This window comes from Podarcis vaucheri, assembly GCF_965113315.1.
Source record: "Podarcis vaucheri genome assembly, chromosome: 10".
Lineage (NCBI taxonomy): Eukaryota > Metazoa > Chordata > Lepidosauria > Squamata > Lacertidae > Podarcis > Podarcis vaucheri.
The window spans coordinates 49,083,161-49,100,664 of record NC_138748.1 but is presented as its reverse complement, the minus strand read 5'-3'; the positions used below and the strand labels follow the sequence as shown (position 1 = coordinate 49,100,664).

Below are 17,504 nucleotides of genomic sequence, written 5' to 3'. Positions count from 1 at the left end.
AATGGCCACCAGCTTGAATGGCTTTAAAAGGGAAACAGGCAAACTCATGGTGGAAAAAACTATCAATGACTGCCTGTCAAGGTGGCTGTGTTACTTCCAGTATCTAGGGCAGCATGTCTCTGAATATCAGTCCTGAGTGGGAAGAGTACTGTTGCACCCATATTCTACTTGTGGGTTTCTCATGTGCTTCTGGTTGGCCACTCTAAGAACAGAAGAATAGTTTGGTTTTCTTGGTCTCAACCAACAGGGCTCTTCTTAAGTTCTTATGGATTCTGGCCTATATCTGTGTATAAACTTGACTAATTTTTTTTTTCTTTTCCTTTTCTTTTCTTTCCCCCTGCTCTGGGCCTCATTTCCTCTGTCTTCAGTTTCTTGGAGTAACAGAACTAGCTTCCTATTGTGAGGGTTACTTTCTAAAAAACATGATGGTCCTCATAGAAAACGAAGCTTTCAAACAGCTGCTGTACGACAAGAACGGAGACTCGTCTGGCCAAAACGTACTACAAGATTTACAGAGGACGTTGGCATCACGGATCCAGTCGATTCATTTGTCGTCTTCAAAAGGCTCCATTGTATAAAGTTCAGGAAGAGCCTGATGTTTCTGACGGGGGGGGGGAGGGGGAAGCACCGCAAATGAAAATGTTGCCGGTGCAGTTTCTTAAGAGAATATACAACGCTATTTTTTCCTATGGGAGTATTACATTGCGGTTGTGGGCCAAAGGTGCTGTCACTTGCTTAAAACTTCCTTTGGGCAAAAGGTTATGGTACATGTGACTCCTATGCATTTTTGGAACTACAAGGATGTATTGCTGTTCTGTGAGTTGCTGTTCAGATTCCGAACGCGGAAGTGCTGTCGTGCAGCTAATGCCAACTTCAGCTGGGCCATGCACCCGTACGTAGCAGAAGCCCGTCCTAGACCAAGAATGCCACGAAACAATTATTTGACAAAACCAACACATCAGGTTGTTTTTGTAACACAGTGTCATACTTCTTCTTCTTCGACTTCTTTTGGAGACCTGCGCTCTCCCTGCCCCATAGTCCATTGTATTGTGCATTTGAGAAACATAAGATCTGGTAGTATGGCGAATTTTTAGTGGTGGGAACTTTTTAAAATTGTTCATTAAAAAATGGGGTGGCCTCTTAGGGTTCCCTCCCACTTTATTTTCTGAAGCTCCAAATTTTGTTTTCAACATATTTGAGAATGTATGTTACATGTTAAGTTTGGGGTTCATTTTTTTCTAATTTTTGTTTTTTTATGGTAAGATGTACACTGTGTGAACATACATCTGAAAAGGTTCTGCTCATAAACTTTTCTTTAAAAAGTGGTATAATCTTGCCCCAATGGCTCACGGTTACACCAAAGAGGTGCATTACCAAGGACTCAGTAGTTGGGGTGGGGAAAATTGCATGCTAACTGTGGTTTGGGGTTTAAAACAGCAATGAAATTTTAACATGCATTTGCATGGTAACGGTACCTGTGAAATGTTACGTTTGTGCTTAATTTTGCCAAGAAAAAGAAAACAATGCAATGTTAGTTCTTTGTCAAACTCCATTTGTGAAATATATTTCAGAGTTTCGTTTTCTGGGGGTTCACAATTCCCATGGAGAATAATTTTAGAGAAGATGATTTGTAGTTATTATATGAGAGAGGTCAATACTGGGTCAACAATTCATGGGAAATGTTGGTATTTTGCTACTGGGAAGAGGTTATGAAGAAGATGATTTATTTTAATTATATATTAAATATGTACTATAGACTGATTTCTTGCCGTATAATGAGAATGTGTAAGTTATGTGCTCATGGAAGCCTGTAGCAGGCCTCAAGTTGTTTAGCAGCATATTTTTAGCAAGACGAACCTATTAAGTGCCACACAGATTCCTGACCATTTAGTTTTGCAGGGACCACAGTAAAAGATCATTTCCATCAGAATCTTTATCAAGCTACCTTTTGTTTGATGAAGTTGTGTCAATTTGCTTGCCCTGCCTCGCTCCACCCTGTCGTGCCCCTGGGAAAATTATGTCTGGTTCATAAACTTAGGAAATTTTCATAATGCCAGTTCAAAGTAAATCCTAGGTCTTTTCTATAAGGTGCTAATTCACACTGACAGATTATTTTAAATGTTCAGGAATCCAGGTTTTTTTTATATTGGACAACAAGAAAAAAAGGGGCTGTTCTGTGGCTCTAAGCGTCAAATCCTCCTTTTTTGTTTTATACCATTCCTGCAGCAACACTGCAAAATTGCCTAAACTACCGGTAATGTTACAGAGGCACAGCATGGCAATTGAATAATGGAGTAATGCTCACCCCGGAGCCATTGTCTATAATGGGCAACTTGGCTTACTGTGAATTTTGCACTGCAGTGCTGACAGGGACAATAACCTGACCAGTGTGATTACTGTTCCCTTGGGTGCTTCCTTGCCGTGCTTCCTTGGTCACCGCAAACAGCCGTACACAAGGGATGGGTTGCTGTAACCCTTCTATGACATTTGAAGGGCCTCCTGGGTGTTAACTGCTGAGCTGCCAAAGAGTGAGTGTTGGGGATCAATGCAGCAGGGAAAAGACTCTTGAAGGATGTTTTTCACAAGCAATACCAAGAGTCATCATTTGTGAATGTTGTTAATATGGGGATAGTAAGCAGGGGTTGATGGTTGCTGTTTTTTAAGTTGAATGCATGTTCTATTCAATGCAGTTGGTTGTGCAGTTTTCAAATGCCAAAAGCAATTTTATGCATTATGGTATGTGATACAAGGCCATGGTCAAATTGTGGCTTCTTGTAGGCCATCATTCAGCATTAACTACTTGTGAAAACAACCAGAGGCTATTGTTACTCACAGACCAGTTCAACTCTAATATAAGGGGCAGCCGACCTGGCGGCCTCCATACATCAGTGGACTACAACTCCCATCAGCCCTAGTCAGCATGGCCAATGGTCAAGGATGATGGAATTTGAAGTCTGCTGACATCTGGATGGCACCACATTGGCTACCCCTGACCTAAGGCATACTTTTGTAGCTGAACTGGGTGGGGGAATAGAGGATTATATTCAACTAAGTTTTTCCCATAGCTTTTGAGTTCATTGGGTCTGCTCTGAGTATGACTAGGATTGGGCTACAACCCAAGTTGTAGTCTTGGCTATTAATTTAGAAACTATATAGCACAATGGTTTGGATCTTAAGATAACAGAAGAAAGGTATTCCCTCCCAGCTGCCTGCACCCCATCCTACATTATTCAGGGGGTCTCCTCCTTTGCAGAGGGCTGCAGGCATGAGTGGAAATCTAGCTCAAAAAGACAGAAGGCCCCCAGCAGGTGATATGAAGCGGTGGTCAAGTTGGGGCCCCTTGCAAGTCAAACGTACACGTTAAGCACCTCAGCCAAGAGACAAGCCAAACAAACATATGACTATATAAAAAAAAACCTGAGGTGTTCTAAAGTTTGCTGTAGTCTGTTTAATGGTGTGAATGTATATAAAAATCTTTCGATTAAAATGCCATTTAAAAATAACTGAAAATTAATTTTCTAGGTATTTCAGTTTCATTCTGTTAAGATAACAGAAGTAAACGGTTAAATATGGAAAACCTGACAGAAGTAAGAAGTTAATACCGGGACCTCAGTAATAGTTAAGTGGGCTGGGACTGTGCTTTAAAATAAGTAGGTAAGCTGGTTGTAAAGGTGAATGGGAAAGCTTCCTTGTATGGAATTTCCTTTCTTAGGATTCCAAGCCAATGATGGGGTTGCAAATGGAAATGATGGCAAGAATTGATCGCTTCCTTGCTACAGCAACACCTTCTACTTTTGATTATCCTTCCAGATGTTTCTGCTGTGTTCTTCAAAAAGAAGATTGAAACAGGTCTGCCATTTCCCTCAAATGTCTGAGCTTTACAGGTATATCGCTGTCATTGCATCTTGGATTAGTGTCATGGAACCAATTTAGGTAACCTCCTCTCCTCACTCCCTCCTTCCCCACTTCTCCCTCTAAATCTAAAATCCCTCCATAGATTCCATCCCTTATAGCATTTGAGAAGGGGTCTTAAGGATACAGTATATGGTTCCGAGTCAGTGAAGTATTACAGTGTGATCCCCAGAGGGCATCACGTGAGAGTGAGGCTGTGATTTAGCTGAAACCAGAACACAAGCCATGCTGGATCAGGCCAGTGATCCGTCTAGTCCAGCCTCCTGATTCCCACAGAGGCTAACCAGATGCTGCCAGGAAGCCTAAAAGTGAGCCATGAAGGCAGCCGTCCTACCCCATTGTATACCCCTGGCACCTGGTGTTTAGAGGTGCACTGCTTCTGAAAGCGCACACCCATTTAGCTGCCCTAGTTCGTAGACTTTGACAGGGTTATCCTCCATGAATGTGACTCATTTTTCTATTTGCTCAATTACATAAATATCAAGAAATGAGTAAGCAATCCAGTCATCTCCCCGCCCCCAAACAAGCCATATAATCCAAGCTGGGGATTGTTATACACTTTTTTATTTTTTAAAAAATTAAATAATTAAAGGTTTATTGGCATGAACATGTACAGAATAAAAATGATGGATATGGCAAACAAAAATAAATGTAAAAGTAGAAAATAAAACACCGATACAGAGGAGGGGGTAAAAAAGAAATCAAATCTAGCACAATCTTTGTCTGAAAGATCAACTGTTGGGATTTTTGAAACCTTTCTTTATCATATCTATCCAGGTGGACTGTTTGCTGCATATTAATGTTTATAACCAAGTTTTATATCCGATATCTAAATATTTCTCTGAATTTACTCACAGTTAATATTTCCAACAGACCTTTATGCCTTTAAGAGCTGTGTAGGAAGTATAAATTCAGTGGGTGCAACCTTTACCCTATGATAGAGATACGTAGTTAAGAAAGCCTGTACCTGCACCTTTTGAATATATCTTAATTACACAGTTCGTAAATGTTATCATTTCATCAGCTTCCATTTAGCTCTTCAGCAGTGTGATCCTACACCTGCCTGTTCCAAAGTAAGTCCCACTGATTTCATTGGGGCTTACTCCCAGGTAGGTGAGTATAGGATTGCTGCCTAACTCGCCTCCAAAAACCTAAAAATGACTCTTTTCACTAATAAGTTGGTAATTTTTCACTCTCCCCAGTTTTTCCTAAAATTTCCTTTAGGCATCTGCAGCCAGCTCCACAATAAAATAGCTCTCATCTTCTTCCTTTTTTGTAATTTATTTTAAAATGGTTAGGTAGAGAACTATCCTTAGGTATGACTCTTAAAGGGTGATATTTTCTCTCAAGAGCCTAAAACAGGGCCTTCCAGGGGAGGGGGTGGAATCACACAACTTGTTCTGTATTTCAGAACTTTTCTATATCCTTTTATAAGAGCTAATCTCCATATGTTTTCCAGTAGGAAAATGATCAGTTGCCTATGGAATATACTGTGTTAGGCAAAGCCGTATGGTGAAGTTTATTACCCATAGACTTGAAAAACTGAAACAGGATCATAGGTGGCCATGTGTTTGTACTGAAAACAAACAAAAAAAAATATTCAAAAGGAATAAAATCTGAAGCGAGAGAAGCAGGCTGAGGGCTGGATACAGAATGCTAACTGCACTGGACAATTTTTTGAAAAGGTGACCATGGTGACCTTGAAACATTTTTTTCAAAGACAGGTGTAAGATTTATAGAGCAGTGAAGGCAGGTTTGGAGGGACCCTCACTGCGTTCAATGCAGCTTTGTTTTGTTCTTTCCGGGGTCAAGGGGAAACAGCTATGGCAATGAATTGGCTAGTTCCCATGATGTCACCAAAATACAACCACAATCCTGTAACTTTCCTTTTAACATGCTGATCGAGAAATGTATATGTGTGCCGATAAAGTTACATGTGTGACAGACAGCTTAAAGAATAAAAAGGCAGGCAGTCTGCATGGAAACGGGGGAGGGGAAAACTGACAAGCAAATAACAAGGACATTCTTTTTGTACAACTTCATAAGCAAGGACACAGAACCTGCTGTGACTCCTCTTCAGATGTTACATCTGCCTTTGTTCTTAAAGATGTGAAATAGATCAAGAGTTTCTAAGGTAAAAAGGGAGATTGGTAGTTCCTGTATAAGTCACTTAACTGTTATTTATGGGGGTTTAGCGGTTTCCCATTTGTCCGCAGTGCCTGTTACAGAATAGTTTGCTCTCATTCTGATTCCAATAACTAATCCAGGGATAGGGGATCTCTGGCCCTCCAGATATTGTTGAACTGTAGCTCCAGTCATCCCTGTCCATTGGCGTCCTCATTGAGGCTGATGGGAGTTGGAGTCCAGCAACATCTGGAGGGCCATAGGTTCACCATCCCTGGCCATAGATGGAAGAAATGGAATAGGGACGTAGAGCACTTCCCTCCTCAGGCTGCCAAGCCCCAACCTTGTGCCTGTTTTTCTCTGTTAGAGAAGTAGAAAGTGTTGCATGTGGACATCAACATGAAATGAAAATTCAGCTTTAACTGAGTTTAAATTGTTCCATTGTGTAGGCTGATGTGAATTTGTCTGAATGTACTTTTCTGATCAAATTTGATTGTCTTCATTCAGGCCACAATCTTTTATCCAGTAAGCCCCATTGAATTCAGTGGGACTTACTTCTGAGTAGGCACACATAGGCTTGCATTGTCACCTTTCTTCCCTTTGTACTGATATATTCCTATTGAAAAGTTTGTGGGAACATCAGCTACATTCTCCTTAGCACTTTTCGGAAGCGTGTGGAGAGAAATTCTTCAGTCTACTAAGAAATAATGTGTGTGTAGAAGTATACACATGCTGGGGAGTAAAAGATGAACATGACTATCATTTTATTTTGATTTCTTTTTTAAATTCACATTTGAGCCTGAAAATGACTGGGTTTGGAAATGATTGGGGCACCAAAGTACACCTAGTAATGGCAATCCTAAAGCTAAAGACCAGTATATAATGTTATATTTTTAGGAGCATGCCCAATATATTTTAAATTTACATGTAGAAATATGAAGTGTGAATGCAACAAACACAAATTATATACAGTGCAATCCTATACATGTCTATCCAAAACGAAGCCCCACTGAGTCATTTGGGACTCACTCTCAAGTAAGTGGGTCTAGCACTGCAGTCATATGCCAAGTTATCTGCTATCTGCACTCAATGGCAACCCCATGTTTGCCTCTCTGTGTTGGCCTGAAGCCAGAAATGGAGAGTTTGTGGCCCTCCAGAGGTGGTGGATTCCCATCAGCCCCAGCCAGCCAATAACCAGGGATGGTGAAAACTCTAATCCAGTCACATCTGAAGGTCACAGGTTCCCTATCCCTGCCTTGAGCTTTCAAGCTACTAAAATCAAATCCAAATTTTGAGTCATGGCAATGTTTATTCATCCTGCAACCCTTCTTTGGGGGATAAATTAAATATCCGGCCATTTATTATTCTGGGTTACTTAAATGAATCCTTTCTTTTTTTACTTTCCGTTCAACTGTTAAAACACTCGCCACCCCCCACCCTGCGCACACATATACCCTTGGCCAAATATTCCCGTCTTGTGTTTCGGCTGCCCACAGGCCACAAGCCACTTAACATTTGTGCCACTTCAAAGTAAACAGTCTGTGAACTGCAGCTGTTCTCTTTCTCAATAGTGCCATTAAGCGTTGCAGTATAGGAGCCCCATTAAGTTTCCTCCACAATGAAACCATTATGTAAAGGCAAAAGGATCTCATAACCCAGTTTGTTTTGTCAGAAACCTGAGGCTAGCCAACTGCCAGAGAACACAGGCATTCTTCAGGTTCAGTGTGGGTAACTTTGAAGGTGGTGTCCGTCCGTCCCCCCCACCCGCCACTCACTCACCCACCCACCTTTGCAACAGCATCAGGTCTTGGCATGCCAGTTGCTGAAGGCAACACCTTTCAAAGACTTTACCCCATTAAAGTACCTCTGTTTCTGCTCTCTCCCCTCCCCACTCTCTCTCTCTTTTTAACTGGAATAGGTTCAAGCTGTCAAACTAAAGCCCTTGCCAGATTATCACTGAAGTAGTTACACCGTGCTCAGCAAAATTCCACAGAGAATGTATTTATTTCCTGCCTTTAACTTCTGTGTTGTGCTGTGGGATATTAAACTCCTTATTGTGGCTGTATTCCAAATTAGGTTTTCATCTCAAAATGCCCCTTTTTTAAAAGGACACAAAGGAGCTATGAAGTTCACTTTCCAGGGAGTTCTGTAGAGCAAAGATGCTTTGACAATGTGATCAGCTGAATTCCGTCTCCATTGTTCCATTGGCCTATAGGGGGTTCAGTTAGAGATTTCACAGCGCTGTGGTGAAATTCTCTTTCATGAAAATGTACAGAGCAGTACTGTATGTATGGTTCTCTGGAAGCCTTTCCCAACCTAGTGGCCTCTGGATATTCTTGGACTCCAACTCCAGTTACTCCTAGCCAGCTTGGCCAATGGTCAGGGTCTATGGCAGTTGTAATCCAATATCACCTGAAGGGTAGAGGTAGGGCTAGATCACTGGTATGTTCTGTGGAGGTGAGGATTATTTGTATTCTGTTGGGTTCTGTGAAGTTGTCTGGTGAACTATCTAGAATTCTGAGAAACTTCTGTTGTACAAAAGACCTGTTTGACTACATTGCTCTCTGGAATACCCTGTTTCAAGGTTCTAATGAATGGGTGTATAGTTCTATTAACTCAGGGGTGCTCTCTGACAAAGATACGGGATATTCTTTATTATGTATCCATTTGTGTGTTTGTCTGTATACACATACATGAGATCTAATACAGGCATTTAAGTAAATTGGGGAAGATATAACCCTTCCTGGTTTTCATTCAGGTTCATTTACACAATGGCAGAGACAGAGATTTAAAAGCTCCCGAGTCCTAGAACAGTTGTAAGTCACTTTGGATTGCCTTCGGCAAGATAAAGCAACTGACAAATTTTAATAATAGTAGTAGTAGTGGTGGTGATGGAGAACCTGTGGTCCTCCATATGGTTTTGAACTGCAACTGAGGCTGATGGGAGTTGGAGACCAATAACAGGTACCCTATCCCTGTCTTTGAAGAAGGCCAGGCCAATTGACTGTGCTCATGTTTTAAATATTATTCTTCACTCCAGTTCTGTCTTTGCTAGCAAATTAGTTGTGGCAATAGAGGTGATCAGAATCTGCTTCTTGACAGCAAGCAATGAGAAAAGGTTGTGCACCTCTTGAGATCTCTGTAAGGCCTTCTAGCCACCACAAAGTAGCCTGGGATCAGCCCAGGGACTGGGGGCACATGCTGTAAGTTCCCATGGGCTCCTATGGGAGGAAGCGGGGTATAATAACAATAGCAGCCACAACAACATTGTGATGATTAACGCACTAGATGAAATTGTGACTGGCAAGTTCATCGTTTGATCTGCTGCTTGCTAGAGATAGCCACTTCTAAAGTTCCATTTCTGCCATGAGGTCATACGGTTTGAGCTAGCCACCTCTGAACTCCTAGCCTTGATTTTGCTGTATTTGCTTCAGTGGCCTGATAGATAAAAGAGTTGGATTTGAATCTGGGAGATCTGGTCTGAAGTTCTGTCTTCTGTCGTGGAGGCATGCTGTTCCCTTGCACAAGGCACAATCTCTTTGCCTCCGTTCCCTGAACCTACCTCACTATCTAGTGTGACTTGTGCCTATTTGGGGCATACCCAGTGTTTGATAGGTGGGCGCCTTAAACTCCACCCCAACAAGCAACCCCTTGGCCATTCAGAAGAAGCACAGTACATGTGCATGTGGTCCTATCTTAGTCTGGCAAAATGCCCAGAGGAAGAGAGTGGGCGTTACGCTGCCAGGCATCTCTGCAGGGCCATCACTGGCATTAAAATAGTAGTTCCATGTGTATTATGCAGTTGTGACCAATCTTTTTTGATGAGTACACCACCAAATCCAATCTAAAACTGAGAGGGTGCCACATCCCAAATGAATGCAGCTGTTTCACCTTCATCCCACTTACGACTCAGTGTGGTTTTGCTTCTGGGTCTGATGAGATGAAAAGTGTTGGAGAAGCAAAAACGCTTGTGACCTTTCCAGGAGTGCCACACTTCCCTGCTACTCATGCCACAGGTTGGTCAGCTATGATGGTTAATGGGTGATCCTGAACTTCATGATTTGCAACTTCATGAACTGATTTGCAATCGAGAAGGAAATTCTGCATTAGCCATATGGTGGCTGTTTGCTCCTTCTGTCTCCCAAAATACGACCTGTGAACACACACCAAAATTGATGTCCTGTGTGTGTGCACACTTTTTTTTTTAAGTGCATAGAAAATCTGCTGGTGACTAGAGCTGTGTTGCTTTTCAGGGGACCTGCTGGTTACTTTTGGAGGAGAAAGCACTGGGGAACTGTTCTATAATCGGTTTGTTTTCAGATTCATAGAGCAGATAGGACAGGGATCTCAGAACAAACAGCATTAGATGTGTATCAACCCAGAGCAAATGTAAGTAAACTCCAAACAGATGCCCCCACCCTCGAAATCTCTCTGTAACTTTTCTAATCAGCTCAAAACACAAAAATGGTTGTTTCAAGCTGTCTGTTCTCTGCACCTTTTGCTCTAATGGGTCGAATTAGTTTCACACTTTATTCCCACCTTAGCCAAAATGATTTTCATCTGTCATGAGGTTAGGTCCAGCTTCTGTGCTTAAATTGGGGAGAGGAGTGGGGGACATTGGGGAATGTCTATGGAGGAGATAAACCAGAGTGGTTTATGGAAATATACAATTGTTTTTGCCAAGAATGGTGAAATCATGAGTGTGGGTATGTTGTCACAAACCACCTTGGAAGCTGCAAAGGCAGAATGTGTAGTTGCTCCCATTAGTTTGGGTTTCTTGAATCCTGCTGATGCATTTTGGCATCTGAAAGATGAATTTCCCAAATTCGTCAAAATGTTAGTACCTGCTGTTAGGGATCAGTCAAGCCGTGTCAAAACTAAAAGGAATAATAGGACTGCATGCCTTAGTCATCTCTTCCTCTATGACATAGATAGTCTGTGTGAATATAGCCAAACAATGGCTGTTACAGGAAATTATGTGTTCCAGGGAGACTGCCTCTCAATTACAGTTAGCTCGCCCTGATGACAAGCACTAATTAGCCATGATACCCAAAAGATTTATCTTTGTGCAACACTTGAATATCCACAAATATTTAATACAAAACTCTAAATAGGAATTGGTATATCACATGCACATCATACAGTCGTGCCCCGCAAGACGAATGCCTCACAAGATGAAAAACTCGCTAGACGAAAGGGTTTTTCGGTTTTTGCGTTGCTTCGCTAGATGAATTTCCCTATGGGCTTGCTTCGCAAGACGAAAACGTCTTGCGCTTTTTTCTTAAAGCCGCTTGAAGAGGCGCAGTTGCGACGGACCGTGCTTCGCAAGACAAAAAGACTAGCGGAATGAATTAGTTTCATCTTACGAGGCACCACTGTAGATTTAAAGCACATTTTTACCATTTTAACACTCATGACTTCCCTCAAAGAATCCTGGGAACTGTCATTTATCCCTCACAGAGCTACAGTTCCCAGCATCCTTAATGGACTATTATTGTTCCCAGCATTCTTTGGGGGGAGCCATGTACTTTAAATGTGTGAGCTCCAGTGGAAGATTTCTGCCCAGGCAGAGTGGGGGCCAATTTCATTTGAGCCCAAAGTGGTGGCAAATAGTTAAAACTCCCCTTCCCCCATGTCATGGTTCTGACCTGATTTGAGGCCCTCCATACTAGCTATCGGTTACAGAAAAAACAACTATTCAAGGGCAATTTACGTCACATCTGTAGATTTTAATCCTAAAAACTGTTTTGTAGCATGTGGGAAACTGCAAAGCTTTCTTCCAGGTAAATACGTTTACTATTTTGGCATGCAAGTTATTGAGCAGTAATGTCCACTGTGCAGATGGCAATCAAGTAGAGGCAAATTATTTGGAAGACGGCATTATGAATAGAAAAGGGTTTTTGTTTTTTTCAAATAGTGTAATGGAACAAGTTTGCTGCACTAAGGAAGTAAACAAGTTTCCTGCACTAAGGAAATAATGCAAGGACAGCAATTTATTTTACTCATCCCTTGGAAGCAGAAAAAGAGGATGCCATGTATACAATGCCAGCAGCCTAGCATATGAGTTTCAGTTTGTTAATACGCTACCATTTTGACGTTAGCATTGAACTGGCTTTTTTTAACTGTCAAAACAAAAGGTTTTGTTTTCAGCATAATATATTCAGTAGGCGGCATGGAGTGAATCACATATGTTCAATCACGCAATTAAATGCTGAATGTCTCATGTAATTTTCCAAGAGCACACCTTAGAATATTTTAAGCACCAGTCTTCCTCTTGCTCATTCTCTTAAACCCTCTCAATGAGATTAGGATCCATACTTTTGCCAAATGTAATTTTGCAAATCTGTTTTGCACATTGTATTAGACGCACAGCAACATTTGAGACAAGCAAGTTGTCATTTTAATTGTGTTACTCAAAAACGGGCTAATCTGATTTGCTCTTCAAGCGTAAAATCATTAGCTCTTTCCCGGGAGCCAACTGTACGTGACTTGGTTGATCTAAAGCCAAGAAGCTGGTAGCACAAGAAGATAATTGAGACAGGTTTAACTGATACTATAGAGTCATTAAAAGATGAATCCGGCCTCCCATACAGATCCTCTTATTACTGACTTGACTTGGAGAGGGATAGGGCTCATAGTAGGACAAAATGCATCACCATCACATATAATCTCTTTACATTTTCACAGGTCTGTATGAATTCTCAATTAGAATTAGAAGTTTCAACATGAAAATGTTTTATATGTCTTCCAGATTGTATGGCATGTTCTGGGACCCCGCAAATTTCTGAGCCATAAAGCCCATTGCTCTCTGCTACACTAGAGGCCACTTTGCACAATTAGCCATTGAACTCTCCATCAACCTCTTTTGCTTGTAATTTCAAGAAGTAGAGTGCGAAAAGCCCTGGAAAGATCAGGGGATCTTGATTTAGCACTTCTTCCTTGTTGAATTAAAGACCCTTGAAACATCTGAACTGTGTGGGAGTGAACAAGTTAGATGAGTACTGCTCTACAAAGTTTAAATGACACCCCCCCCAATGTGGGCTGTGACTGAGCTCATGGGTCTTTCCCATGGAAACTGTACTCACCTGGTATGATTTTCTAGGTTCTGTATCTTTGGTCTAGAGAAAAAACTGAAAGGTATGGAGTTGTTAGTACAACTTGCCTGGGGTCCAGTATAAGTATTTTTCTACAACAGCCTTATGGGACTTCTAGTTCATAACATCTGAAGGGAACAAGGTTGAAGAAGCCTGGTGTAGAAGACTCTGGAAAGTCTTATGTGTGTATTTTGACTTGGATAATAACCCCTAAGTGCTGGTCAGTAAACAAGCCCTGTGTTAAATCTACCCTAATGCCTGGGTAGGTACATACACAGAGCTTATTTGTCCCATCCTGTCTTGCCCTTAAACATTCTGCTACAGTTTCCTGGACTTGTTAAATTTTTGTTCTAATTGGCCTGTTCCCCTGGCTGTTTTCAGAAGGAACAACTACTCTGCTTTCCCAAATATGTCAGATTCCATAGGGGTCCCCTCATTGGTTCTGTCTCCTTGCCTGCCCTGGCTGTATTCCCTGGGCCTGAGTTGGCTTCATCTCCTAGACCTGTTCAGGGGCCCCGTGTCATTAAATGGACCCTACTCATAGCTTGATGGAGACAGCTAAAAATGCAAACATAGGTTTTGCCTGGTTGCAAACATCAACACTCAGGCCATAGGCCATTAAAATTCATGGAAAAAACTGGGGCAAAGAAGAAAATGGAAATTAATAGGAAGGTCCTGTTTATGCCTTACAAATCCAAATTATATACCTCTTTTGAAAGGGATAGATCTTGATTCATGATGTGATTGGAATTTTCCCTGTATTATCCAAACCAAATCAGGATACATAGCAATGTGTGTGTTTTTGTGTGGCTTTGTGAGAGAGGACGTTATTGAAATGCTTAAACAATAGCTATTGCAATGTTCAGGCTTATTGACATGATGTTAGGAGATTGCATATCTGGTCTATCTGCTAATCAACATTTAAATTGGTATATGGAAGTAGACTTCACCTATATCAAGAGAGCATGGAAGTGACACTCAATGGTCTAGTTTTTTTGGTGTGTGTGTGTGTGTTTAAAGGGATTCACTGAGGTCATATCTTACTTGCCTTACTCCAAGGTTCGAGATTTCAGTGAGCAAGATTTGGTATCTTATAGTTCAGTCATCACAGTCTGAATGCAGACACAACATCAGTTAGTTTCAGTGAAATCAATTCCTTCCAACAAAAAAATAGTTTTTGTGCCAATTCAGCCTACTTTGTATACATCTGAAAGTCAGCTGAGTGACATTAGAGGTGACTGTAGCCCATTCAATCTACCATGTACTGGGTGAGTTTTGTTGCTTCACAAGGATTGCATTGGTAGGTAGCCAACAAGTGGCTGTATTTGTATTCTGTAAAATGGTCTTGCAGCACAAACAAGTTAAGCCTCTATAGCTGGACTCAAGCTACATTAGCCTTGTCTGCTTTAACTGCCAGCACTCTGGCTTAACTGCTATGTGGATCATGGCTATAGCGACTTCGCAATAAAATAAGGTAAAGAACATTCTTTGGAGCATACCAGGGTAAATAAAGTAGTAAAATGTGTTGCATCTTGATTTTTTTTTAAATGAAGCTTGTTTGTATATATTAATATGCACATTTAAATACCAGAGGATACATTACAAGTCCTCCTCTATTCATACTGGATTAGTTTGTTGATGGTGCTGTGCACTACTGCATTAAAGGGATCCAGATTCTTGAGGATGTGGTTCTAAAGCTGTGGTTTTCAACTTTTCTACCTTTAGGGAAGCCTTTTCACATCAGCTTGTGTACTGAAGGGCCCCTGGTCACCTGCCATTGGCCTGGTTTACATTTAACATTAAGCCATTGTTTGTTTAGCCACCAGTTTGTTCCACAGATGATTAAATAAACCATGGCTTGATTCTCCAAAGCTTGGTTTGTTTTCCAGCTGCTCTTGCTGTTGTAGATTAGTGTCGGGGTTTGGGGGAGGGAGAAACCATGGTTCAGGTAGAGTGCTTGGTTTGCATATAACACCAAGCCATAGTTAAAACAAACCAAGATTCATAACCCAACAACAAACTATGGCTGTGGTTTCTGGTAGTAAACAAACCATAGGTAGGCTTCAGGTTATCAAATAAACCATGCATTAAGAAACTATGGTTTTATTAACCATGACTTAGTGTTGTGTGTGAACTAGGCTATTATTGCAGAGGATCTGGGGGCATTTTCTTGGGAACACTACTAAATGTTGAGGCAACCTATTCCCCATCAACTAAGAGTGCCCCTTGGAAAACAGACAACACTCCCCTGCAACTCCAGATTGAGAGAACAGACTATAGTGGTGGGCAACCTTTCAGGTAAGCTTCTTTGTCATAATTGTGCTAATCAAGGATTCCTTGCTGAAATAACCAGCTATGGTGGACAAGTTTTACTGGAAAGCTTGCCCATCACTGTAGGTGCTCTGATTCCCTGGAACAGAGTTTGAAAACCATTGTTTAAAGGGTGTTAGAACCAGACTACAGCATGCTTGGCATCAAGCAAAATGAAGATGTATGTGGCAACCTCTCACTTCAAATGATCCAAGGACTATGGATTAGAATCAATATTGGCTTTGGAGGTGGACACTTGTGTTGCTGACTCCTGCCCCAACTCCCAGCCAATGGTTAAGTGCCTCATTTACAGGGATCTAAGGTAGAAATCTCAAAGAGTTTATATTGGTGGTCTGTATCGGCAGGTAAATACTCCAAATCTTATTTTTGGATGTCTATAATAAGGACCCCGTAGGGTAGAGTGGGGTGCTTCAACGGAACACAGAAGGGACCACACAAACAGCAACAAAAATATAAGTGTATGTATATATTTATCTATAACCTAATGTTTCTGTATTTGAATGGTTTTTGGAAATGTCAACAAGTGATTGTTCCTATTGTGTTTACTGCTCTGAAATTCTTTGCATGACTTCTGGCATAATAAAATTCTTTAATAAGGAAGTTATCTACATCTATATACATATATCTATATATATTGTTAGCCTGCGAAACATTCTTGTCAGATCAGCCATGTTTTGTGCAAATTGTATATTTCTGTTGTAAGAGCACCATTGGAATTTGACTTTGAATTAGTTGTTGGCATTAAAATATGTTTTTATGGATAATAAACTTGTCATTTAGTGTGCTGGGGCTGGCGAAATGCCGCAGTCATCCTTACAATTTCACAAAGTCACTAGGGAGTGGTGAGTAAATAGGTTGGTATGTATGCAGTGATAGTCTCTTTGCACTTGGTACCGTATATGTGCAAAGCAAGGTATAGCTCTCTTGGCTTAATCAATGCTTCTCATCTTGGTTTGTCTCTTAGCCCAAATCCTCATTAAGAAGTCAAATCAGTGCAGCAGCATGCCCCCAATATTAGGCAAAGGAAATTATGTATATACTTCTGCTATTAATAATTTCTACAGTAGCTTGAAGTGGGTGAAATGTTTTGCCACACAGCTTAATTTACCCCCTCCAAGGCCCCTGTGAAGTAGGTTAAGGTGAGAGATAATGACTTGCCCAAAGCTGTCCAGTGAGCTTAATGGAGTGAGTTGGGATTTGAAGCTGTATCTCCTGTTACCAAATTAAGCCTTCAGCAATGGCATCAGCCTTCCCCAACCTTTCTGGAATGTGAGACAATTTGTTGATTTTGCTGTTATAGCCATTTATTTCACAGATTTCTAGCCTGCTTTTCTGGCAAAACCTCTACAGTGCGAATTACAACACAGGCTAAATAATCAGTCCTTTCAGTGCCTGAATAATTAAAATAACAAATAAGATAGCAGCATATAAAACTTCAATTCAAAGTGCAGTAACCAAGTAAGTATTTAGAATCTCCTAAAGGTCTTGCATACATGGAAAGGGCTATACAGTACTAACTTCCCAGGGCAGTTTCCAATAGATGTGGGTCCACAAACGTTTCAAGACTTATCTTAAAATATGCAGATTTGGGGCGAGAGGACATGACATGTTGATTTTCTGTCTCTCACTCAACTGTGCTAAGAGACACAAAACCTCCATGGGGGAGAGCTCTGGAACCCTAGATGTTTGTCTGACTGATACATTAAACTACCCTCACCATAGTACTCTTCAGATCCGCCACAGATTACCCCCACCCGCCTGAAGATGGCAAAATTGCCATTAGAGAATCGGGAAGATGTATGTGTGTATGTTTACTTGAAAATAAGTCATGTTGAGTTCAATGCTCCTTGCTTCCTAATAAATGCGCAAGAGAGATACGGTAAACCTGTAATCCTTCGGGGATTTTTTTATATTATATTAATATGCATAGGTAATAGAATTATACTGTACGTACACACGTGTGTGTATTTATGTAATTGCCGGACTACAACTCCTATCACCCCTCACGATCGGCCATGCTGACTGGGGCTGATGGGAATTGGA

General features: G+C 41.1%; 1 protein-coding gene and 1 long non-coding RNA gene across 6 annotated transcripts in view; both read left to right on the top strand.

Annotated features, from left to right (window-relative positions):
- ABTB3 (ankyrin repeat and BTB domain containing 3) overlaps positions 1-5,473 on the top strand; it is a 214,551-nt gene extending 209,078 nt beyond the window's left edge. For all 5 annotated transcript variants that reach the window (XM_082241166.1, XM_082241167.1, XM_082241164.1 and 2 more), the window contains one exon: positions 369-5,473. In XM_082241166.1, the coding sequence (XP_082097292.1) occupies positions 369-578 (210 nt within the window). In that variant the 3' untranslated portion in view covers positions 579-5,473. The remainder of the gene's footprint in view (positions 1-368) is intronic.
- A 5,947-nt stretch (positions 5,474-11,420) lies between these two features.
- On the top strand, positions 11,421-16,229 carry LOC309542427. Its single transcript, XR_014224234.1, has 2 exons — positions 11,421-11,954; positions 11,986-16,229. It is a non-coding gene; the product is annotated as an uncharacterized lncRNA (long non-coding RNA).
- Positions 16,230-17,504: the final 1,275 nt, after the last annotated feature.